The following is a 27229-nucleotide window of genomic DNA, read 5'->3' on the forward strand; positions in this document are numbered from 1 at the left end:
GAGAAAAAGTGAAGCAGGGCATTATAATCTAGAATAGATGATGTTCTTGGTCTGAATAAGCCCTTTACACTCTCAGTGTTAGTGCCAAATGTTTACCATAGGAGTCCTCATCATTTGGAAATTAGCAAATTTGCATCAGAATATCTTGGAAACTATTTTACTTCTTAACCAAGGTTAAACTTTTATCTTGGGGGAAAAAACCCTGACTCACTGATTCCTGCTTTTAAATATATAATGTTGGCTTTTTTTCCCTTTAAAAACCAAACAATCAGGTTAGTCCTGAAAGCCATTACTTCTCACAAGTTTATAAACTGGGATACTTTTTTTTCTCCCCCTCCCACAATCATTCTTTCAAACAAGCCAAGGCTTCTCATTTGCCCCATCCTGAGCAATTTCACAAAGAGCAGAGCAGGCAGGGTCTTACGTAGTTTAAACGACAACTGTTCAAATATTGGTTCCAACTATTTGAGCGTCCTCTTGTTCCCCCCAAACTACAAAAACAGCACCCACTCCTCCCGAGGTTCAGTGCAGCCTTGCAGCATTTTTGACGTCTCTTGAGAAAGCAGTGGTTACAGTTTCCTTTAAAAGGTAAGAGTGGGCAGGCCAGCACCAGAAAGTGTAGGCTTTCAACAATCCTTTACTGGAGAGCATGTTTTGGAAATTCGGGTATGCTTCACAGCAACAATGACACAGGGAGGAGTCAAGGCTCCACACTTCACCATCAGAGAAAACGCACAACACGCCGATCTTCAAATGTCCACCTCAGAAGAGAAACTATTGAGTTTATTTCATGCTGGATCTGTTCTCTGATTGTAATTCCTTTCCTTTTTTTTTAAATATATAAATTTCCCCCCTCCCCAGCTGATCAAATAATGGTGGGACCTTGCAGTAAAAACAGGACAGTTCACCATGCAAAGTTGAAGAGCTGCTGTAGCTATTCTTCATACCGTAGAATCATGGGCAACCTTTGTCTTACAAAGCAGCCAGGCGATAATAGCATTACATGTTAGTTTGGTGGTTATTTCTGTGTTTGTTTTAAAATGCCATTAATTAGCAACTCAAGAATTCTCTTTCATTCTTCAAAAGGAGGGGGGGGGAAAGAGTCTATTGAAATAAATAAATAAATAAACAAATCAGACTTTAAAAACACACTACTAAAAGGAGGGAGGAGGGAGAAACCCACAAATACGTATTTATGACATGCAAGAGATTAAAAAGAGAACTGTTTTTCAAGTCTCTCACTGAAAACAAGAACAACATAAAAAAACAGTAAAATCAAAATTACAGGAATCGCAGAAGAAAGCTCAGATTCATTTTGGTTCACGAAAACCCACCTTTTGGAAGCATTGTTACTATGGTATTTCGTATACCAGCAAAAGGCACCACAGGATCAACACAGCCAAATCCATAGAAGGCTGTTTGCGAGGTGTGATGAGAGAAGGTAGCAGCCTTCAACAGTATACATGGCTATTCATGAAAGATGAGCGTAAAGAGAGCTCGAAAAAGGAACTTCTTTGGATTCCAACTCCCATGGCCAGAAACTGTAGTCCAAAAAGTAACTTTTCCAAGTTCTATTAATGTTCTCCTATTGTGAACCTGTTCTTTCTCTTTTGGCTTTGTCTTTCCTGTTTGAGGGCCTTCCCAGACCAAAAAAAAAAGGGGTGCAGCATGTGTGTCTCCCCTTTCATGTTAGGGTAGCACTAGGTTGGATTTTATAGTGGAAGTGCTGAATCCTGCCCACAGATAATGCAAGAGCAGCAGCTTCTTTGCAGAGCAAACAGTTGTTCTGGGTAGCCAGAGGGAATATGTTTGCTTGTTCTACCCTTAAGAATAATAACGATAATGATAAAAATCATAGGAAATTGCATTTGTGCTCCAGCACTGGAGCAAGTGAATGGCCAGACCGGAACCAAATTTAAAAGAACATAATGTACATGATGCGGCACTGATGTCTGCATAAAACACTGATAGAGGATTTCAGTGGAGGAGTAAACCACGCACTTTACTTTGTTGCTTTGACATCTACGGCCCTCCAAAGGATAAGTTTAAGCCATGGCGGTGGGAACATGTCACTGTTTACCAGTGACACCACAGGTGCTACCCAACCTTTGACCACAAAACTTGGGTAACTAGAGTAGAAAACGGGACCTTAAATTGCAATGGATCTTGTAGTGGGAGCAGAACAGATGTGGCCACTGGGAACGGAAACATGATTGTACCTCTCACCAATAGGCTGAATACAGCTAAATATTCATTATACGATCAATATGCACAACAGATGGTCATCTGGAAAGGCCCTGAGTTAATAAAAGAATTTCTTAAAAAAACCAACCAAACAAGAAATGAACTTGCAAAGGAAACTGATTTTCTGTTTGGGAATCGATGTAAAACAGAAGTAAAAATCTTCAAAATAAAAAAGAGGCTAGCTTTGAGTGTTTTTTTTTTCTTTTTTGCAAATATATTACTATAATCGTAGCTTTATTATAAACTGGCAGGTATCTAGATCAATATTTTAAAGAAATTAAATCTACCAGTGAGTACTGCAAAGGGGAAAAGTAACAACGTAAGTAATTCAAGCTTGGGATATTTCAGTACTTAGAAGTCAAATGTTCCTAGCAGATCTTGCCAACCCAGTTTCTTAAGATTTGAGGGGCAGCAACAGATGCTGGAATCTGAGTGCTCACCTCCACAGAATTAATGTCTGCAGGGGGATAACGAAACAAATGAAGAGGAGGAAAATAAAACAGAAGAAACACTTAAAAACTTGTGTTCGCTAGTATTCAGTACATAAAGATTCCTAAGGAATTATCTTTCTTCCTCCTAGTTCACCTTGTCCTGAAATATATACAGGTTATTTGTTGCTGCCACTGCTATGATATTTTCTGAAGGATGCCAAGCTGTATGCAGGATCTTTTTGCTAAAGTCCAGACTGTCCACACTAATTTCATCTTTTCTCCGTTTGCCCCCCACACAAACTTTGCGGGGCTTGAGGATGGCACGGGGTTTGCTGTTTTCCCTTGAGGCCTCCAGGGTCACATCACGCTTGGTGTTGCGATCAAACATTCTGAAGAAATTGTTGTAGGAACCGGTCATGATGACACTGGAAGGGAAAACAAAGAAAATGGGTGAAAACCATACTCTGCCAACCACAAGGCAAAATACATAAAGCATCTTGTTATCTTCTCCCTCCATATCCCTCCATAGCACCAAGCTTGATTACGTGTCATAAGGATATTCTTGGATGGAGTAGCTAGCTCAGTCTACGCTTTGATGCCCGAGTGGGATTGTCCAGGGCCCTCTACTGATGCTACTCCAACAAATGGACAACCAGCATCCTTATGGGTGGCACAGCATCAATAGTGCCTAGCTAAGCCACCCTAGTTCAATTCCCTGCCCTTCTTCAATCTCCAGAGAGGAAGCACATCTTCTTCAGGAAGTAACTTGCTGTACTTCCCACATTCACGTTTTAAGTAATCATTTTATTAATTATGCTTATATTCTGCCTTTCTTTGAATGAGCTCAAGGCAGCATACTAGGTTCTCCTCTTCCCTACTTTATCTACACAACAAGCCTGTGAGGAAGATCAGGCTGAGAGTGAGTGAACTGATACACACTTGTAGCGTTCAGCCCTGCCCTCACCTGTCCGTCACAGCTGAGCAGTGTAAAAGGAGCCAGTGAGTGAACGGAAGGTGGTGCTAAAGGAGGAGTGGCTTGTATATAAAGGGGGGGTGTATGGAGTATGTGAGTGAGTTCAGGATGTAGAGAGAGATCAGTAAGTCTGTGAGACAGTGTGCCAGAAAGTCAGTGAGAGTTAGGGTTCTGTGTTATTGAGTTCAGTGAGTGAAAGAAATTGATTATCAACTGGTGATTTACATATTTTATTTTAATAATCAAATAAACAAGTTTAAGTTTCAAAGAAAATACAAGTCACAGTGAATAACTGGTATGGAAGCAGCAATACCTGGTGGCAGCTACTTGGGAAGAAGAGTGAGCACCGCCTGGAGACCTGAGTTCATTGAGGCTTCAGTGTGCCTGCAACAACACTCACCCGAGGAGCCTCTGGGCCATGTGCTTCATGGCTCAGTGACTAATTATATGTGGATCTCCAAAATCCCAGACAATATTCTAACTACTATTCTCTGTTGTCTCCCATTAGCAGAGATGCTATCTGGAAGTGCTATACTTTTGAATTGAATTTTATTTGCTTTACTACTGATGGCTGTTTCTCCCACCAAGAAACAAATCTAAAGTTTAATTTAGCATCATACTAAAGTCCAACGTAATTGCCACACACATTCTGTGAAGCAAAATAAATGACAGAATAGTCAGTACAAAAGGAGAGAGTGAGAATCATTACATATATAACGATGATGGCCACGCTCACCTGTCAGACCCATTCCACACACATTCAAATTTATCAAAAATGCAATCGTTCTCATAGAGGGAGCATAACTTGCTGCGGAGATAATCATGAACCTAAAGAGAAAGACAGAGACACAAAGAGTGAATGAAGAAAACAGTTTTAAGTGAGAATTATTTAAAACCTGGTATCTACATCTCTAGAACCAAAATGGTATTATATCAGGTTCCCCTAATAACAACATCTTACACATCATACAATGCATATTAAGCGGTTCATTGTTTACTCAGGAGCATGAATCCAAGGAATGACAATGGAAAGTTCAATGTTTGAGAAGAATAGCTTTTCAATGGGGAAAAGCTGACCCATTATCCCAATGGTGAAAAAGAAGCAGAAGGGTCACAGATATGCCATTGCGGGAGACTTGTATTTGGCTGTTGATGGTGCTTTGAAAGCAAAAGCTAGACAAAGAATAACACCTTATACAGTGGTGCCTCACTTAATGGCGATAATCCGTTCCAGGAAAATCGTCGTTAAGCGAAAACATCGTAAAACAAAATTAAAAACCCCACTGAAACGCATTGAAACCTGTTCAATGCGTTCCAATGGGGTAAAAACTCACCATCCAGTGAAGATCCTCCATACGGCGGCCATTTTCGCTGCCTGTATAGCGAGGAATCTGTCCCTAAACACAGTGGGGAGCCATTTTAAGCACTTGGTGGCCATTTTGAAACCACCGATCAGCTGTTTAAAAAAACATCGTTTTGCAAAGAATTGGTTCCTGAAACAGGGAACCGATCATCGCAAAGCAAAAAAAAAAATCTGTTTAGACCATCGTTTTGCGATCACAATTACAGTGATTTCATTGTAATGCGGGGCAATCGTTAAGCGAGGCACCACTGTACTGAAAGTTTCAGTTGTTGATATCAAGCACCCGGGACAAATGTTTTATTTTAAAAAGCCATCGAAATACCTTCCCTCATCTCAGAAGCAAATATGCCCCTCACCCTTCTATAGAGAATCAAACATAATGTCTCTTAGGTGGCCACCTGAGGATTCCATAAGCTATAACAAAGGTTCTCTCTGAGGCATCCCTATGGGTTGGAACCAATGGAATAATTCAGGAGCAGCCACAAGTCCGTGGAGTCTGAATATAACAGGCCCCATTTAAAATCCACGGAATCTCCTGCTGGGGAACATCAGAGCGCAGAACCCAAGGAAGACTTTTGTTTGAAACCTTGAAAGGCTGATGGCTGGCCAGAACTGGCAACTGTATAGACCTGGGACAGTCTGAGCTATGATCTCCTTCCCAGTCCTGCTGTGTGAGGAACTTCCTTGCTTTCTCAAGAAGCCCTAGACAACCCAAGACCCTGCAACACTATTAGATGATATACAATATAACCACATCCAGCTCCTATTATCTTTTACGTCGCTAGGTAACTCTAAGATAAGTGTAGTGTGGGATGAATTGCTTTAAATTATGCCACTTTTCATACAATCTGGAAAGACAGGTTTTTCATTCAAGGAGAACAAAGGAAAAGATCCTTCTGATTTCAGTGGAATATAAAGAGTGAAACTGTTCTTGGGAAAGTGACTGCACAGAACCTCCAGCCAGAATAGCCACTGCTTATGCAAAGGGATCCTGGGAGTTTCTGGACCAAAAAAGGTAACTTTTCAAAACTGACCATGAACAATGTAGCCTATGTACATGTAGATTTGAAGATCTCACAGTAATAGTGGTTGTGGTGGTACTTACTTCTTCATTATATAAAACATTAATATCCTGTCATATATTAAAATATCTTGGTAAATAACTATGTAGTTCTGCAACATTCTAGGGGGCTTCAAAGGAATGCATCAGCCACATTGGGTTTAATTTACTGTGCACATTAGCGTTAAATGGAGAATTGGCCACAGCCATGGACCAAGGTCCGGTCATTGTCCTCTTTGCCCAGCTGCCCAACTGGCCAGCCATGTGACCCAGCAGGCAATTCTACTTCTCTATGCCATTGCAGCACATTCCACAGGTGCAGTTATGCTGATGATAAATACTAGCCATTATCTTATCTTCCTTCTTCATTATTCATTCAAAGCACTCTTATCAACCCTGAGAGTGAAGTACCTGGTAAGTCTCAATAGGCCTGTTCTCCATGTTTAGGTCCCACACCTTGACAGTGAGATAATCCCTGGTCATGATGTATCTTCCACTGTGACTTAACTTGACATCAGAAATTGAAGAGATGATCTCAGAAAAAAACGATCTGTTACTTGGGTCTTCAGGCTCTTCGAAAACTACACAATACACACACACACACAAATAAGCATGGTCAAAAAAAGAATTCAATTAGTCTTAAGCCCATGTGGGAAATATTAAAGCATTCATTATTTAACACATCCAGAAGTTTGGAAATAGGTAAAGGTAAAGGTTCCCCTTGACATTTAGTTCAGTCGTGTCCGATTCTAGGGGGCAGTTTCCAAGCAATAGAGCCAGCGTTTGTCCATAGACAGTTTCTGTGGTCACATGGCCAGCTCAACTAGACATGGAATGCCATTACCTTCCCACCAAGGTGGCACCTATTTATCTACTTGCATTTTTACATGGAAATGCTAGGTTGCCAGGAGCTGGGACAAGCAACAGGAGCTCACTCCATCTCGTGGATTCGATCTTACGAAATATAACAAACTCTCAGAATCTCCTAGTCAGCATAGCACTGGCCATGCTGGCTAGGGGGATGTTATCATTTGTCTTATTGGTCTTATTATGTTTACAGTATATTAACGAAGAGGATTTATGATAGTCCATGACTCAATACAGTCTTGCATTTTTCAACTTTATATGCCAGTGGGGAAGGGTGGCCTATAAAGCTGTTTTTAAAATGGTTTACACTGTGGCACTAGGAAAGATAAAATAGTCTTCTAAAAATGTAACGTGATTAATTCTAGATGTCCCAGAGGAGGGACACCAATATAAAATCAGTTTTGCTTCTTGTTTTTAACAACGCTAGACATTTTAGTGAAACTGACCCCATCATTCTGAGTTTCGTATAAAATCCCCAAGTATCCTGTCTGTGGTTTGTTCCTTCGTCCCCTCTTTTAAAATTCTGCTATATTTGCAAAGTCCCCCTTCAGCTTAATGACACGGGTGTAGAGGGAGAAGCAGCAGCACCGAAGTCTTAGCAAGCTGTTGTTTTGCAGCCAGCAAAGTATAATTGCCAAGGAGATGATGCCTGCTTAGTCTGTCTTTTCACTCCTCTGACAGTTTCAAATTCCATCACATTATCTTTATTTGCATTTCAACATTTCTGTGCAAGGCACCTCACAGTGTTTTTCATTATCATTAAAATAAAACTTGGATGATAAAATATTAATTTCTGTCATTACTATTAGAAGTGCCTAGCTTTGCTTGGCTTAGAAAGCCATTAGTCCCCATTCCAACCCATTGCTCTTTTTCTCCATTCAACCACCTACCTATTGTGTTTGTGTGTCTGTGTCTTCCTCTGCCTTAACCCACCATACCTGCTATGTTGCTCTTTCTCTCCTATGGAACTAAGACTTCTTTCCCCCCTTCTTACAAAGCTGGAGGTTTTTCTCTAGTTGGATGAGGCTGGGGGTAATTCAGTGTGCACTGAAGGAGGTCAGGCAGGTGCCCAGCTCAAGAAAAAAAGAGTTGCCTGCATGGATCACAATTTGTCCTCCAACTTGCCTACAATTTTATCCACAACCCGATGAAAGAAGTTTTCATTCTTCCAACTCATTTTCAGGGCTTTTCAAAAGAGGACAGCATCGCACAATGGCCAGATCTGCTGCATTTGTTCTTCCTTTATATGACACAGCTCTTTCATGCTCTTCAGTTTCCCTGGCTGCTCACTGAGAAGCCTCCTCATCTAGAGAAGTTACATTATGGTATTCCCCCTCCCCCAAGCTTTAATTGAATTGCAGGAAGCTAGGGAAACGGGGCTGGTAGCCACCAAAGGGCAGAAGGTAAGGCTGCAACCGCACACCTCAGCACCTGATAAGCCAGCTAAGCAGACAAATCCCAAACCTCACCCATAACAATTTATCCTCCTTTGAAACTCTTCCTGAAAATAATTTCTTGCTTTTATCAAACTGAACAAGAATAGTCAACATTTTTGGCATAGCATTAATACGAGGAGCCTTGTGGCACAGACTGACTCAGCCTTCTGAGGTCAGTGAGTTGAGTGCCCAGCTTGCTGAGGGGGCCATGTGTAGCCTTCATAATTAAACATTAAACCAACCAGAGAGTGTTTTAAGTGCTATTGGGAGATATATAAGCAGTATAATTATATATATATAAAAATTTGCGTCTTGCCTTCAAGACAGCATGTGCTGGGCATTACCAGCAAATCCTTGATAGTCCTGACAAGAACTGTCATGTTATGGGTTTGATGTGAAACTGCAAAACCAAAACTGATCTTAAAAATAATTCACTATTTGCTACTGCCAGCAGCCACCAAGCCATCTATTAGTGGAGTATGAAGCACCTGTATCAATGCTGACACCGGCGTAAGAGATATACTAAAGCTTTATCGGCCAATCAACTAGTGGGATTAGCTACCAGAAGTCAATACAGAGATTTCAGGGCAGCCAAAACAACCTAGATTACTACGTGTAAATAAATCACAACCTCAATGGTCCATGAAAACAGGTTAATGCAAACTGCAGTTAAGAACCTATTTACAAATTAAATCTCAAGGATTCACCTTTTGGACAAGGTCTGGACAAACTCAGCACTGTTTCTGTGATTTTATTTGAATCTTATGCAAATAGGGAGAGAAATCCATAAATACACATCTTAGTGATATCCAGGAAAACAATCCTCTACTAAAAGCACGGCTTTATGTCTGATTGCTGTTTATGCCGCTAAAGACAACAATGATTAAGAATCCAAAAGCATCTTTCTGTTTTAGTACCTGAATGACTGAACATCTATAGAAGAAGAGGTTAGAAACAGGACAACAGAAGGCCTGGAATAGCTGTATGTTAGGGTGGGTCTAGCTCATGTCTGCGTGTGATTCAGGAAATATAAAGTGAGTGCATCAGTAAAACAAAATGGAACACAAAGAAATTGGTGAGAGACATTGGAAGTACCCCTTATATGAAGTTGGAAGGGAGAAGATTCAATGTTGTTTATGTAGCCTTAGAGGGTAACAGCTCTATAGTTAATGTCCTAGCACCAAGGCAAAGGAAAGAAAGAGAAGACTGACATTTAAACTCAGACTTCCCATTTGGGGAGGGGCAGAAAAATTCAACCAAAGTGGGATTTCTTTCCTGCAAAATATTCAGTCAGCTTTATTACTATTTTACTGAATGCTGAGGTACGCACTCCTAAATTTTGGAATATGACATCTGCAGGAGAAAGAAGGAAAAGAAAAGAAAAGCTAGGTGCCAAGATAAATTATCTCTCTACAAATCTAAAATGGCATTCCTCACAGCAGTCTCCAGCTTGAGGTCCTTTAGTTGCCAGCAGGAAGTCTGATGACTTGCAGGATTTTCAAGAATAAAATAAAAACATCAACAATAGGAAAAAAATATATCAAGATTAACTGACTTGTGCAAAGCACCTAACTTCCACGAGAGCTTGTCACGGCTGTATATAATTATAGGCTCAGGCACACCAGGAGGGCAGGATTTGGGAGGAATTTTTAATAGCCACATCCATTTCTATGAGTTCCACTATACTGTACTCCAGTGATAGCCATGTTTGGCAGCTCTAAAGTGACAGCAGAAGTTCAGAGCTGCCTATGGCTGAGGGTGAGGGAAAGAGAAGAACCTGTAACATCTACCAAAATGTTAAAATTCGGATCATGGGAACAACTTAAGACCAACCTACATATGGGAAACTGACTGATAATTTGAGTTTAGTTTAATGTGGCCACTGGTTCCTCCACATTCTTGTGGAACAGACATACTGGAGAAGAGGAATAGTTGTTGCTTCTCCTGCTTTATTTTCCCTCAAATGTCCCCTCTTTCCACAAAGTCAAGACTAGCCCTGAAACTGCTACTAGGACCGCAGGGCAGAGACAGAAATGCATGCAACCATCTACTCACATCTCAGTCATGCTTACTCTTTGGCTTGTATATATGTGATTCTGTTTATATATCACTTTTTAAAATAAATGATGATATTCATAAAACTGATGATATTCTGATGATGATATTCATAAAACTGATGATATTCAGGCAAACGGCAGTATTATTTACACATAGCGCAGGATACCTGTTTAGTAATGTTAGTTTCTCATAAATCAGATGTAAGAACTGGCACAGTCTCTTTTCTTTCTTTTTTTAAATTCAGCCCATGAAGGCAGAACAAGGATTAGATGAAAATATAGAAGAATATACAACCGCATCTTTGAATCTTGATTTTCCCAAACTGATCCTGCATTTAAACTCTGCTGGCAAAAGCTTCTTTAGGTGTTCTGCCATGTTAAAACAATGCCTGCTTTGTGGGTTATTGGCATCAAAAGACTGACATAAAAGATCTCCTTTACCACATTTCCCGTCATCATCATCATTTGCAATTACTACCTGTGCAAAGTGAAAATTGGAAACAGAAATCTGTGAACCGTCTTGTTATCAAAGACCAGATGGTGCTTCTTCACTCGAAAAAGAAAGAAAGCCCTCTCACAATTCGAAACCTGAGGCTACCATGGCAACTGGTGCAAAGGAACCTATAAATTCCACCATCACTTATTAAAGGCCAGTTATGGGGACCTGCTCCAAGGGGAGGGCAGGGTACCTTTGGGCAAAGGTAGCTGATGCTTGGTATAGGTGTCAATCCCTGACTGAGGTAACAAGGGACTGCTTTGGTCCCAATAAGAAGAGCTACTTAGTAAGGAAGAATGGGCAATCCTTAGGTGGTTTGTGGCTTTCGTTGGTGCGTCGTGCGTTCTCACAACAACATGCTGTCGAAAATGCTGTTGGGCTGGGTCCACCTCTGCCAACCAGAATGATATCATTACCAGCAGTTCCAGTGATTAAAGGCTTCTTTTTGCAATGCCAGGATGTGTACTATTTCATGTCATTACTGACATGCAGGTGGAGCTCCGTAACAGGACATTGTTTAGGACAATGACAAAGAAAAACATAAGGGTATAAGAAAAGTCATGTTGGATTAGAATAAAGACCTATTTAATAAAGCACTTTGTTCACACAGTGACCAACTAACAAAGACACAGGAAATGGTAAAAGGAAGAAGATGAGGAAGAGGGACACAAGTATTTCCCCCTAAGAACTGATTTCTCCCCTCAACAGGATAAACAAAGTTTCAGGGAAGTTCATACTTCTCCTTTTTCTCTTAATGGACAAAACTTTACTTTGAGATGATTGAAGTCAATTGAATTTACTTTATTATCATTGTACCTACTTCCGTAGAACGAAATTAAATGCCATATCCAGTACACATAATGATAAAACACTCAAGAACAGAACATCCATAACATGAACACATAGCAACTTGCACATCAAACACATCCCTCTCGTTCTCATCCACATCCTGCATATTCAATTTCCCATCACACAACACATTAATATTGAGCAATACAGTGGAATTAAATATAGCTGCTGCTCTGGGATAGAGACTGTTCGTTCAGTTAGCATCAGATAGTATCAGATTGATACTATCCTGGGAGGGGCCCAAAATGTTGGATTGATCCAACACATTCTGCAGCAGCCTTCAACAAACTGCAGATTTGCCATCTTTCTCTGTGACAGAGTTCTTTAAGGAACTACCGCTCTAAGCGTACATGTAACTTCTCTCTATTCATAATGGGAGCAGGGTGCAACTAATCATGTTAATCCTTGTGGAACAATGTTCTGGGGTACCATGTGAGCCACTAGGTGCAAGAGAGATTAAGCCTGTGAATGTGATACTTTCATTTAGATCTTTCTTCTCTAGAGCTTGGAACTAAATGGTGCAGTATTCCACAGTATGTCCCCTGGACTGGATGGGAAATATCTAAGTATTTTCTGAAATTGCTAGTGGGGAAATATGGAAAATGTATTTGTTGAAAATTCAAGAAAATTCACATCAGGAGTCATCATTTGGGCAAAATTTTAGACTTGTAGGGAAAGTCTGCTGGGCATTAATGACTGCACAGAATATGATGTCCTGCTGCTAAACAGGGCCTGTTTTATGAATGGGGGAGAATCATTACTCCAGCCCAAGTCTGAACTGAAGAAGATCCATTCCACAAAGTGACAATGGATAATGCAAGGTAAAAGAGAAGTTGCCCATGGTACAAAATGGTAGGAAGAACTAGAGCCAACCATAGATGGAGCCAGAGCCAGTTGGTGGAGTCAAGCCCCAAGAATATGGTTTTCTTTGAAGAAAGAAATGAAGAACTATGGATGCCCCATTGTTAGAGACATTTGTTCACACTAGAAATAACAGCTGCAAACAAGCATATCCATAAGGGATGATTGCCTGTCCCTGGCCTTTCCTGTAGCAGTGGCAGGAATAAACAGCATCCTGCTTTCTTTGTCTCAGAGCTTGTCAAAGCTGTCCTGGAAAGTTATCTCATCCTATCAACACTCAGTTTATTTGCTTTGAAAACGCATATATTCTATTCCTACCCCCCCTCCCCAGACTTTTCTCCTCTTCTTGTGTTTATGGTCTCATTATAAAGGCACAAAAGTCTTGCCATCAAGATCTTCTCAGGAAGTGTATGAAAGGAATGGGAATCTTTAAAAAAACTTGGTTGATCTCTCTCCTTAAGAGAACATTTCATCAACAGAAGGACAGAGTTGGCACTGTTCCTACATGCAAGCATGGCTGAAATTTCCCTTATTGTGGGATAAAAGCTGGCAATTTCCCTGCTGTGCAAAAGAAACAACAATTTCTCATTCTAGATGGGTAGCAAGAAGCAATTTTCCATCCAGAAACACTGCACCCCTCACCATATAAGAGAATCTTAACGATTGCCATCAAAAGGATGGAAACAAAATCTTGTAAATTTATGAAACAGAGGAACTGTATAGGTGTTTTGCTAACAGCAATATCAAGGATAAAAACAAAATAAGCAAAAGTAAAGACAAATGAGACAAACATAGTGATTCTTCGAACTCGTTGTATGAGTGGGAAAATGTGGCACATATACCATTCCAGAAAAATTCTGGTGCTTTCTATCACTTCTCAGGATCAGGTTATACAGTGACTGTATCAAGGAGTCTTGCAAGGTTTGATGCCATCCAGGAACAGGATTTCTACCATGATGACAGCTATAATCCAAAACATGTTGGTGAAAGCAGCTCTAGGGCATGCAGGTAGTGGTTACTCGTCTTATGGTAAGGTATGCAGCATCCAGAAAGAGCTGTTGTTGCGAGAGTCACTCAATGCCTCCCTCTGAGCACTGAGAAAGAGATGCCATGATGATAACCCGTGTAATCACAGAATAGCATGCACCTAATTTCTCACAATTTGTACAAAATGAAGGTCAGGTGAACATATGGACTTTTTTATGGCTCAGCAGAAGTGCTTAGTCGCTGCAAAAATGAAGTTTTAAAGTTTCCATAGACTAAGATTTTCAGCAAAAGGAGGGCAATACAATCTGGGCTTTCCAAGGCACAAGAATAGTCTGAATTTTCCTAGCAATCTCATTCCTGCAACAAATTGAGACATGTGACCTTGGTAGCTCTTGAATACTAGAGTGCAAGACAGCTGGCTATACATCTTTTTATCAACACTCTCTGTATAATGGCCACATGCCAAGAAACAAACAGTTCTGCAAAGAGTGATTTCCTTTTAGGAGGTACTGCCAACACAGCATGGAATAGAGAAGGCTGACATAACGAGTTACTTTTAAGTCTAGAAGTAGTGGATTTATTTTCCTAACTGTTTTATGCTGAGATGGTTTAGAGAGGTTCAGCTGCCATTGCAGTTGAGTGTCTCACACCCCTGTGATCTTTTACAAATACACGACGTGGATATGCAACAGTGTCAGCAGCATTTTGATTAAATGCAAACTAGTCTTAAACATTTTCCTCTATAAAAATCATCTTTAAAGTCCAGGGCTACTTAAAAAAATAATTTTTGAGCCCTAATGCACTGCGTGGTATGTCTGCTGAACCACAATTGGCTGAGGGCCAATGCTTTTGAAGGAGAGGGAAAAATCAATATCAGATGTCAAGGGAGAGGTCAAACTGAACCTGTTTTCACAATTGGCTTGTAGGCACTCTAAAGGACATTGCAGCACCAGCAGAACAAAGGAACAAATCATGCTCTAAGGTTTCGGATGGTGAAAAGTGAAGAAATTAATCTAGCTGGATTCTTAACACTTCAAATTATGAATCTAAGATGGACTCTAGTGTGATACATAATCAACACTGAGTGGAGGGAATCGGGGAGTAGGGGAAGTGGATATCCAGTGAACTCTGGTGATAGATACCAGGATATAATCATATGCTTGGATCAACCTAATGATTGACTTCCATGACATGTCCAATTAAGTGGAAGAGATAAGACTGAAGAGGTCATTTGTGTAACCTGCTTATTAGAGGTTAGGGATTGATCCAAAGCACTAGTTCAAACTACCATAGCATCATGGATAATGTAAACAGATGTTTCCTATGGTTACTTGGATTTTAGAAATAAAAATATTTCAAGAAAAACATTTTCACATTTCACATGCACTTTAACAGACAGAAGAAGATAAGCAGAATGTGATAAAATTGGTATTTAAGAGAATAGCCCCATCTGAACTGGCTAACATGAAAATCAATTGTGAAACGGAGCATGTTTGTATAATGAGATAATTTACTTACAAACATCAGTGAAATAGAGGCATGGTCCCACTTCAAGGAACAGGAATAAAATATGTAATGGAGAAAACCAGTGACAGAGGAAGAAAAGAAGTCTTGAGCTCAGTTCAAATGTAACGAACTGTTGCAGGAACAAGAAATGGCAAATGTCAAGCTTGCATGAATTCCCCACACACACACACACTTCCTTCGTGCAGAAATGTTTGATCCTGGCTTCCAAGTAACTTATGTAGAAACCACAGAGTGCTGGGTGAATGGCAAACCATAGTTTGCTGTAAACTAAAAGTAAAAGGTTCTAATATAGATTCCTCTTAAATTCAGTGGGGAGAAGGGATCCTGCTCCTGCTGGTGACAACAAGCCACAATCTGTCATCCAGTGTGAAATGAGCACTTGGCATAACCAAAATGTTGTGTGTACATGTAAACCACTGAATGTCGAACAACTGCCAGAGAGTTTACAAACTAAGAGGATGATAATGTGGCTTGGTGATAGAATTAAAACTCAGAATTAGAATTAACAAACTAAGACATGAAGTTTTGATTAAATTAAAAATACACAGCATGTGTGCACAAAATAACCACTTTAGTTGTCAGTGTGGTGGTTCACTAAGACTGATTTTTCTCATGGCTTCTTGATGCTGATTTAAGAAGAAATTATTTTGTCTATTAATTGTAACTCAAGTTAAACTAGAGTAACTAAAAACCTTGTGACAATTCCTTGCATAAGGGTTTAATCCGGATGAACTCACCTACGTAGACTCAAAAAGTGAAACAAATAGTACAACACAAAGAATAACACATAGACAAGTACTGCTCAGTGTGAAATGTTGTCAAGCCTTTATCTGAAATTACTGGACTCCCAGATACCCCATACCAAACTCTTCACATGCCCAGTGTTAACTGAGATTGTGATTCCTTCTCATCTAATAGGTGTCAAAACATATGGGCCGATACGCAGAGCTCAGTATGTGGAGAAAACAAGAAGCTTATGACTGGACAATTTCAACAGCCTTCTGACAACTTTTGTGACAGTAGGGTAAATAAGCAGGAAGTGGTTAGCTGACTAAATGAGTCGCACAACAAAGCCACATCTTGTAGGCATCCTTCAGTCTCGAGAGACTATGGTAACATGCTCTGAATAGCCGCATCAGCACATGCTTAACTCTCCATGGAGGCAGTGAGCCTCTATGTGGGATATACCAACCCGATAATTTAACTGAACCTTTAGGAATCATCATATCATCGTATTTCCCCCACACTGGCCGCCTTAAACTGGTTACCCATTAGATTCCACATTGATTTCAAGGTGCTAATGATTACATATAAAGCCCTAAACAGTTTAGGACCTCAATACTTGTCAGAGCGCCTTCTTCCACCTAGTTCTACCCATGTCACTCGTTCTAGCCAGGCTGGGAGACTGAGGGGCTTAACTCCAAGAGAGGTCTGGAAGGAAAAAACTGGAAATCAGGCCTTCTCAGCAATGGGCCCTCACCTTTAGAACAGCTTTCCCCTGAGATCCGCCTGGCTCTCTCGCTGGGAGTTTTAAAGAATAAACTGAAGACCTGGATCTTCAGGCAGGCCATCCCTCCTGAAATTACTTAATTTCTTCCCCTGGTTTTTCCATCTTAGATTATGTCTGCTCGTTTTAGGTTTTTTTTAAATTGTTGTTGTTAATTGCTTTTTTGGACTGTAAACCGCTCAGAGCAGATTCATCTAGATGGGCGGTATAAAAGCCAAATAAATAAATAAAATAAACAAATAGGTACTTATATTACAGAAACTGTTGCATGACCTATAATTTAATATCCAAGCCTGTTTGTTTTTTTAAATCACATCTGCTAAATCCTGAACTGCAAACATTCTGAAGTTGCTGAGAGATGAAAATTGGACATTGATCTAAATTTCATAAGTGAAAATGCAGCTTAGTTAAAAACCAATATTTTAGAGTAATTTTACCCAGCTTTTGTTGGGAAGAAATGGAAATGAAGCAGAGTCTTTATAGCTATTGCAAAAAAAAAAAAAAATCTCATCACAGTTGAAAGCAATGGTGTGACCACATCTGGACATGGCCAGAGATCTGGTGGAGTGATTTGAAACACTCTGAAAGGCAGTCAGTCTGGCTTGTTTGTTGACTTCCTTCAGGTGTACCAGGAGAAAACAAGTTAACTGGTTGTAAAGGATGATTAATTGTGAAAGTCCCTTTTTCTTTTCCTTTCTATGGTAGAGATCCTAACATACAAAATAAGACAAAACAAAATTTTGCCATTCGTGTTTTTCAACACACAGCACAACTGAGGAATACTCACATTTGGAGTGCCTGTCACACAGGGCAGAGGCTCGCATATCACACAGTCTTATTGTCCCCTTGCTGCTGCTGTAGACAAAGGTGTTGCAATGGTGCGGATGGAACTCTGCCGCTGTTATCACTTCTGTCAGCTCCTCCATGTTTGCTGGTTTTATATCTACAATATCTGGTGCAAGTGAATCAAGGCAAAACAAACAGCACATTGTAGGGCTTCTCAACACATCCAGATTGGTTTAGAAGATTAGAGAGGGCTAGATCTTCAGTTCTGGAGTGAATACATCTGGCTTGAAATTCAGCCAGTGATAGTCTCTCACATTAAATTACCTTACCGGGGGGGGGGGTGTTCTGGGGCTTGAACAGGACAAGCAACAAACAGAAATGTAGCATGTTTTAATCTAACCCCAGAACCTCCTTAAGTAAAGGACGTCAAACCTGGTTAAAGTTTCCATCTTTTCCCCATCCATTTTTTCAATTTCATTTAAGAAAAAAAACATATGTCAAGTCATCAACATTTTGTATGGAAATGTTTTTGGTACATTTCACATGTACCAAAACAGTCATTTTATGCATGCCTGCATTGTATTAATATGGAGACTTTTAAAAATGACTTGTAATAGGTACAGTATAACCCTTTACAACACATGACGGCTAAAAGCAGAAACCCTCAATTATCATGCACTTTTTCCTATCCCAAGGAAGGGAAAGCATTTTCCACATTGACCCATTTACCCAAACACAATTTCCGCACAATTATTCTGTAAAACCACAATGTAAATTCCAGGCTTCATTAACACAGATTGTCACCTTTCCACATCTTTCATTCAACCTTCTGGAAAGGAAATGTGCTTTCTCTTCCTCTTTCAATATGTGTACAGGAGAAAGATGGTGATTTTAACTAGTGTAAGAAGGAAAATGGAGATCTCATTCTACCACATTAACAAGGACTACACAGAGCATTACTCCTCCAAAATTTGGGTCCCTGGTCTCTTTTAGCCCCATCCCTTTTCATTGCCATGTTGTGTCAATCATTTAGCCTTTTGCTCTGCGAGCCCCTGACCCATCCTCCTGCTTGATCATCCTGCAGTGTTAGCAGGAATGTTGGTACATAAATACTTTGCTTTATCTGCCTGCAACCACGTGCTAGGCACTCACTCAAAATTATTCCTAACTCATTAGTCAACTAGGTTGCCCCTTAGCTGCTGGTGGGCTGATGAACAATAGATTTTTTTTTTTAATTTCAGAAAACAAAATCAATTGGTACTACCAGGGGAAATAGGCTGAAAAAAAATAAACAAAGCAGTCAGATAAAATGAATAAGAGAGGTATGCTGTACAGTACTAAAAAACAGTTATTTTTCCTCTTGAAAATGAGGACTTATTAACTCTTGCCTTTTCTTTCTGCCTCCTACATCTGGCCAGATACGGCCTACTTTGATTTTTTTCCCCCTCGTATATCCTGGCGTATGTAGGCTAAAATTTCCATATATCTTCAGTGGGACTAGAGTCTGATAATTATAAAGCTCCACTGGAAGGAAGCCGAGGAGTCATTTACACTGAAGTCTGAAAATTTTACTAAACCCTTTGTTTGGTAAATATGGCAACAACCACATAATGATCATAACCGTAGCCATTCCACAAAGCACTACCTTGGACCCTGCTGCGTGTCATTAAATGTCTCATTCTCTCTCTCCCCCCCCCTCTCTTTTTCCATGTCCTTCTCCTCTTACCAAACAATTTGGCCTAGGCGTAGTGAAATTACAGTGTTCTTCCATGTGTTGATTTCATCGGCCTCACAGAAACAGAAACTGATCAGCCTCACAGAAACATTGACTGATTTTTTTTCCCCCCTGGCCCACCAAAGGGTACCTTTTCACATGTCCTATGGTCTGTTATTTTTTTATATGAGACAAAGTCCACTTTGTGACTAACAACTATGAAAAGTCAACTCTCTCAAACAGAAGACGTTTCTACTGTGGATGAGGCAAAACGTTATTTTCACAGCACCTCCTGCACGTCATCCATAACAAGGCAATGCCACTCTTAGGACCGAAGGAAAGGTTACAAAATAGTGCATACGTTTGGTTTATTCTAAACTCCAATCTTAAGAGAAAACAGAAGGCGAGTGGTAAAAGCTAGCGTGGTATCAAAGCCACAAAGAACAGGTGAAGGAATAAAGCCTATGGAGCAGTGGTTGGCGACATTTGGCCATCCAAATATTCATAGAATCATAGAATAGTGAAGTTGGAAGGAACCTATAAGGCCATCAAGTCCAAACCTCTGCTCGGTGCAGGGACACAAATCAAAGGATATCTGACAGGTGGTTGTCTTAAGTTTCTCTTGAATGCCTCCAGTGTTGGAGCACTCACTATGTTTCGAGGTAGTTGGGTCCACTGTGTTACTGCTCTAACAGTTAAGATGTTTTTTCCTGATATTCAATCAAAATCTGGTTTCCTGTAACTTGAGTTCATTGTTGTGTGCTGTGCACTCTGGGATGATTGAGAACAGATCCTTCCCCTCCTCTGAATGACAGCCTTACAAGTATTGAAAAGTGTTATCATATCACCTCTCTGTCTTCTTTTCTCAAGGCTATACACGCCCAATTTTGGGCATTGTCAGACTTCAACTCCTATCACTCCTGGCCACCAGACATCAATACTGAAAAATATGACAGTAGCAGCCGCAAGTCACTCACGTCCGGTGTAAGTGGTGTGTACACCTTCTTGCCTCCGGCATCTTTGCATTTGCTGCCTTCTGCACTCCACCCCTTGCCTTCCTGCAAACAGCAGGCCAGTCTTGAAGAGATTTGAAGCTTCAGTGATTGCGAACTTTGCCTTATCAGCATCTCCCGTCATTACATGCATTTACTCAAACACAGATAGAAAGTTTCCAGACACAGGCCTCCTCATGCTACCATTTAGAAGCCAATATGCAGTAATCTTGCCTTTATTTCTCCTTAGCAAGTTCTTTTTTTTTGGGGGGGGGGGTTTAAGGAAAAAAGATGGTAGAAGTGTGGGGAAAATGGGTTATGCCTGGCAGAGGGTATGTGTGTCGATTTACATGAAGTGATAGCATTTTTAAAAGTCATGTATGAAAGTATATTTATAACTTCCTTTGGTATGTTTCTGCTCAAGGCAGAAAGGTTGAAAGTGGAGCAGTATATCTCTCCCCATACACATAGACATTCCACAGGATTTATCCCCTGTACATTTATCCCCTCTTGCAGAGGCAAATAGGGCTCTGCCTTCAAATTAAAATAGCCTTTCTGACCTATTTCAATCTTTGTGATATTAACACACACACCCCTCATTGGTTTTGCTTAACACCCAGCCTGATTAAGAGCTGTGGACAACTTGAAAGCTTGCTCACTGTTCAGACATTTTAGCTGATCCCAGCAAAGGTACTCTTCGATAACGCAATTGTAGAGGTGGATAGTAGTAAAATGCTTATCAAGGGTAACCCATGGATATGATAATCACTCATTTTCAGAAGTTGTCACTTTGTCCTTGGTTCCCAGAACCTTGATGAGTATGTCCTATTAGCGCACACCATTCAGATGCACTGTGGTTGGAGTGAAAGAAGAAAATTGCATATGTGTCATTTTACTGTCACACTCAAGACTCATCAGAAGACCCAAAAAAGTTTCTGACTGATAGGAGATTAAAAATAAGATTTTCCTTATCAGGCCAAGAAACATATCATTCCTGTTTTTCTGTGCTGCTCAGGGAAAGGTCAACAATTAAGGAGACCGGAGTCACAGCAGGCCAGGGATCTGTCATTACCAAAATGTTTTGACAGGCTGGAATGAAAATTAGTTAAAACAACAAAGAGGTATAACAAATCCCTCTCTGTAGTGAGATTTCCTCTCTGTACTGTGTTGGGAGGACAGGTAATCTCCCTGTAACTGCGGTTCTCCTTCATGGTTTCTGGATCACACTGATGGGAGATTGGGGGTTACTTACTGGAGGAGGAAGTGTCACTGTATCACGACAGACAGCATGTCTGGTCTTGTCCCTGGCACAAAAATCGAATCTGTAGTGCTTGATGAACTTGGAAAGCTGGGACCAGGTTGCAGCTTTACAGATGGTAGGTAGTGGGGACAAGTCTCAAGGTGCGCAGGACATGGCCAGAGATCTGGTGGAGTGAATTGAAACACTCTGAAAGGCAGGCAATCTGGCTTGTTTGTACAGTATGTGGGGTGAATACACTCAAACAGCCAGTGGATGAGTCTCTAAAAAGAGATGGGGAGTCCCTTCTTCCACTACAGAGAGGAAGAGACAAGGAGATTTTCAAATGGGCTGATCAGGTGAAAGGTAAAAGGCTACTATCTGATGGACATCCAGCATATGAAGTGTCCATTCTAAAGAAGAGGTAGGGTTGCAGAAAAAAAGCCAGTAAGGCCACATCTTGGTTGAGGTGGAAATAAAAAACATGAAATTCAGGAGAAAAGAAATAGCTGGATGTAGCACAATTTTGTAAGCATGAAATATCATTTAGGGTGCATCCAACTGCAAGGTGTAGAGTTCAAAAGCCCTGTGGGTGGAAGTAACAACTACTGTACCAGAAAAGCTGGCTTCCAGGCAAGGCGATGTAAGGTGCATGTTGTCAATAGTTCAAAGAAAGGTTTAGAAGCTACAAGAGGCAAATGTGGGAAGTCAAACCATTGGAACTAGGTTCTTGAGGTGCTTTAAAATGTTTAGCTGTGCTATCAGCAAAGAGGGAAGGCCTTGTTTTCCATTTGTCTTGAAATGCTGAGATGATAGAGAGATAGACCTTCATTGTTTAATAGATTAAGCCCTTGTCTCTTGAGGTAAGGAGGAACCAGAGGGTGTTGTTTACCAAACAAATATGTTGATGGAAACCATGCTGCTGAGCAAGGTTGGTGAAAGCCTGCCATTTTGGTTTATAAGCCTTCCAGACTTTCAATGGGATAACGAGTTCTATGAACAGACAGATGGAGTGGCCATGGGGAGCCCCCTCAGACCCGTTATAGCAAACTTATACATGGAACATTTCGAAAAACAGGCCCAGACTTCGGCACCCTTCGCATCCACAGTCTGGTTCCGATACAGTGGGGTCTTGACTTAAGAATGGCCCGAGTTAAGAACATTTTGACTTACAAACCACTCTCATAGGAAAATATTGACTTGACTTACATACTTAGATTTGAGTTACAAACTGAAAAAAACCCACGTGGGAGGCAGGGAAAGTACAAAATTTGAACTTTCAGTTAACTGTTGGCCAGTGAAAAGGGTGCCTGTCTGCTTCCTCACTCCTCCCAGCGTTTAGAGAGTGGATTGGGAGACAGTCCTCAGACTGCCTGGTACTGTCCTGCCTGGACTGTATTTTCCCTGCCTTCCCTGAACCTTTCTTGACCTAAGAAAAAAGAAACAAAATATTCCCCCTCTAGTGGTCGAAGGCGGAATAGCAGCTTCCCATTAGTTTCTATGGACGGAAAAGAGCAGATACGGATCAAATGGTTCTCAATGCATTCCTATGGGAAATGCAGATTTGACCTGAGAACTTTTTGACTTGAGAATGGCTTTTCCAAGAATGAAATCAAAAGAGCCATCAAACCAAACTGAAGAGGAAAAGCAGCCACTTACAAATATTTCTGCCATACATCAAAGGGGTCACGGACCGCATGGGGAAACTTTTGAAAAAACACAACCTACAAATAGTATTCAGATCCATCACAAAAATACAACAAATGTCACGGTCAGTAAAGGACAAAAGGGACCCCCTCACCACTGCAGGGGTATACTGGATACCTTGCAGTTGTGGACAGGTATATATTGGAAACACAAAACGCAGTGTTCACATCAGAATCAAAGAACATGAGAGACACTGCAGGCTAAAACAACTGGAAAAATCAGCAGTAGCTGAACATGCCCTAAAACAAGCTGGGCATGAAATTCTATTTCAAAATACTGAAGTACTGGACAACACCAGCAATCATTATGTTAGACTTCACAGGGAAGTCATTGAAATCCATAAACAACAGCAGAGCTTCAACAAAAAAGAGGAAAGTCTAAAACTTATTAAGGTCCAGCTCCTAGCACTGAAAAATACAGCCTGCAAAAGGTCAACAAACTCTACACAGCCACAAGGATCAGGGATCATTGCACACAAAAGACCAGCTAAAGACATCCATCAATCACAGTGACAGATAATCTCTCCCCCTTATCACAACAATACATCTACATCAAAAGCACACGGATCACCCTGTCTCCTGAAAAGGACAAAAGGTGTTCGTTCCCACAGCTATAAATACAGTGGACGTTTGACTTAGAGATGGCTTGACTTACAGACTTTTTGAGTTACAGACTTCTCTGGCCACAAAATTTAGGTTTGACTTGCAGCTTGAGAATTGACTTACAGACCAGAAAAAAACCAAAATGGAACAAAAACGGCCTGTTACAGGATTAATCGGTTTTCAATGCACTGTAGGTCAATGGAGACTTGACCTACAGACTTTTTGACTTGAGAACTGCCTTCCAATATGGATTAAGTTCTCAAGTCAAGACCCCACTGTACTCAACTATCCAACAAACAGCAACAGAGCATGGACAGAGTTCCTACTCCAGTCCTCTGAATATGCCGGCCACAGAAACCGGCAAAACATCAGGAAGAACAACCTTCAGAACATGGCCAAAGAGCCTGAAAAACCCACAACAACCATCAGATCCCGGCTGTGAAAGCCTTCGAGAATATATCAGACCAGTTTCTCCCTATTTTATGAAACACTCTTTTTCTCTAAAACATATCTATGCAGATATCATCAGTCTACATCACCTAGCCTGATTTATTTTTAAAAAAAGGTCCTAAAGGAAGCTAAAGAAAGGGGAGATAAGGAGATGTGGTGATATGGAAAGAAAATATGGAAAACAAGTGAAAGGTTTAGATGACAAATTGAGTTTTAAGAGATTCATACAGACTTTTCATTCTAAGTTCAAAACAAGGGTAGGATGGAGAGAAGTAAAATCATGGAGGCAATCCAGCAACCTATAGAAGGCTACTCACACCTTGTGCCATTACACCACGTACAGAAACACTTTGCAATTTCACCTTAAATATATCCTTACTGAACAACAGGAGAGAGCAAAATGCAGTCCACAGAATGCCTAAGGCAGCCCCTTGGTTCCATAGGCCCACACACCCACAAAAATAAAATTGCTCAAAAAGTCTCTCTGTATCCTCTCGGGGCATGGGGGAAATTTTGACATGTTTTAGGGCTGCCAGTTTTGGCCCAACTCCGGGAGGCAGTGGAAGACAGGAGGGCTTGGCGTGCTCTGGTCCATGGGGTCACGAAGAGTCGGACACGACTTAACGACTAAACAACAACAACAACAACAGGGCTGCCAGCATTCCTCAGCCCTTACAGCAGCCCCAAATTGACAAAAAAAACAAACAAACCCACAGTCCTTTAACATATATATCGCTGCTAGAGGGTGCAAAAGGGATTTTGTTCAGTTTTTTTCCTGAAAGAAAGATATTTTGGAAATTGGGGTGCAGGAATAGTGTGGCCTTCAAAGGTTGAAGGATGTGAATGATTCTGCAGTCTAGAAGTTGCTCACCTCACTGTACTGAAGTGGGTTGGACAAAGACATGTAAGGGGTGTTGTACTAATGAAGGAAATATTTGCATCATTGCAGCAGGAAATACAAAGAAATTCCATCATCTCAGTACTGCAGAGTTGAAAGGGATCCTATGGATCATCAAGTCCAGCCCTGCCAATGAGGAACAATGGAGAATTGAACTTCCAATCTCTAGCTCTGCAGCCAGATAACTATACCACTATCTATCCAGCACTTCATATTACATCCTGCACCTCTACCCAGGTCCAAGGACTTTTCTTTCATTCACAACAGTAGTACCTTACTAAACAACAACCCCGCTAAACGATGAATCCGCATGAAGATGACTTATTGCGATCGCTATAACGATTTGCAAAGCAGTCATTCCAGTGAGGGATTTTCACTGGACATCGATTAGGTCCGTGCTTCGCGAACCGTTTGTTCACAAGACGACGATTTTTTCAGCTCCACAAAATGGCTGCCCTATGTTTTCTGGACCCATGCTTTGCAGGGCAGCCATTTTTACAGCTGATCGGTGCTCGCAAAGTGGCTTCCCTATGGGCTATCTTCACTGGACGACAAGGTATTTTCCCCATTGGAACGCATTAAACTGGGTTTCAGTGCATTCCAATGGGGAAAGGGTTTTCGCATTATGACGATTTCGCTAAACAGCGATTTTCCCGGGACGGATTATCGTCGTCATGCGGGGCACCACTGTACTCACTCTCTCCATAAATGTGGTAAATCAGATCTATTAAGTACAGTGCAATCCAATGTATGTTTACTCACAGGTAAGTCCCATTGGGTTCAGCTGAGCCTATTTCTTTCTTTGTTTAAATTCCCTTTACAGAGTATTTCATGATCTCATATTATCCTGGCTGCTTCAAAAACATCTTAAAGTTCACAGTTCTACAGAGATCTAAAAGTTCTTATCTAGCATCTCAATTTTTATATCAAAACTGACCATCTGTGAGTTTACCTCAAAGTCTTCCTTTTACTGAATCATCAGTGAGAGGAGGATATAAAGCAAACACTTATAAAAAACAAATAAAAGTTTAATTAACAACTCATACAATGCACTACCAGAGAGGTGAGACTCACCAACATTTTACCTGCAGAGGAACAATGGACAACTCTTTTCAAGACAGCTTTGTGGCAAAACTCCAAGTATATAATGGCAAATCCTGTTGTTTAGCATTGTGAGTCACACTAGAATACACCCATAGAATCAGTGGGGATTTGGTGCTCCTCCATTAGTTCAGCTGATTCACTCAGTTAGTCACTCTAATTATTACTTACTACGCTAAGCAACAGGATTTCAGCCAATGTCTACTGAGTTTTTAATTGAACATACATTATGAGCATTCTAAGATTTCAAAACAAGAATCAAACTGATTAAAAAAACCCCACAGAACAGTATACCACGGATTACAATGCAGTGTTTTCAAACTGTATTATTTTCAAGCAGAATAAATACATGAGAACAGGAAATCTGACAGGATCTTTCTGTGCTAAAGCCTCACAGAGATCTCTACATCCATACAAATTCAATGGCACACTAGGCTTCCTTGTTGACTTTATTATAAGAAGCTGAAAAAATGGTGTATGACTTTTTCAGGCTAGAACTGCACATTTTCATTTAAGATGAAAAGTCATGAAATTTTATCCCCCCCTGGAACAAAATAAACCACTAAAAATAGTCAAAGGACTTTCCAGTGTTTCTAGACATTGCTGAGCATGATGTTTTTCTGCTTTAGATTGTTCATTTGAGACTATAATAGGCCGTAATAATTCTGCTGTTAGCAGGGGACAATCACAGGTAAAAAAATAATCCTAAAGTTCAGGAGATGGTGGACATTTTGGTGTTTTTAGTTGTTCTTATTATTTGAAACAAACGCCCCGGATAGTGTAAGATGATCTTTTGAAGATTGGCTTCCTCCATCAGGCTTTTGAGGCAGCAGCCATTGGTCCCAAGCAGTCTTAGACTTCACACGACAAAAAACCCAGCATGAGGCAATTCGGTCTGCTTTGTGAGATCTCCGTTTGGAGCAAGGTCAGGGGAGTGGGTAGAAAGAAAAGCCCCACGTGGAAAACAAATTAAGTTCCTGCTGTTAAACGGAGGTAATGGGAGGATGGGAATGTCCCATTCCTGGAGGGATGACAGTGAACATGGAGCTCTGTGAGAAATACTATCCTTAATGTTGTATATGGG

At 40.7% G+C, this 27229-nt stretch overlaps 1 protein-coding gene across 5 annotated transcripts in view; it reads right to left on the reverse strand.

Annotated features, from left to right (window-relative positions):
- Positions 1-619: 619 nt before the first annotated feature.
- Positions 620-27229, reverse strand: part of PPP2R2B (protein phosphatase 2 regulatory subunit Bbeta) — a 334440-nt gene continuing 307830 nt past the window's right edge. For all 5 annotated transcript variants that reach the window (XM_020806587.3, XM_020806595.3, XM_072990218.2 and 2 more), the window contains 4 exons: positions 17446-17610; positions 6483-6652; positions 4385-4476; positions 620-3100 (listed from right to left, as the gene is read on the reverse strand). In XM_020806587.3, the coding sequence (XP_020662246.2) occupies positions 2821-3100; positions 4385-4476; positions 6483-6652; positions 17446-17610 (707 nt within the window). In that variant the 3' untranslated portion in view covers positions 620-2820. The remainder of the gene's footprint in view (positions 3101-4384; positions 4477-6482; positions 6653-17445; positions 17611-27229) is intronic.

The sequence above is a fragment of the Pogona vitticeps genome, chromosome 2, assembly GCF_051106095.1.
Source record: "Pogona vitticeps strain Pit_001003342236 chromosome 2, PviZW2.1, whole genome shotgun sequence".
Taxonomy (NCBI): domain Eukaryota; kingdom Metazoa; phylum Chordata; class Lepidosauria; order Squamata; family Agamidae; genus Pogona; species Pogona vitticeps.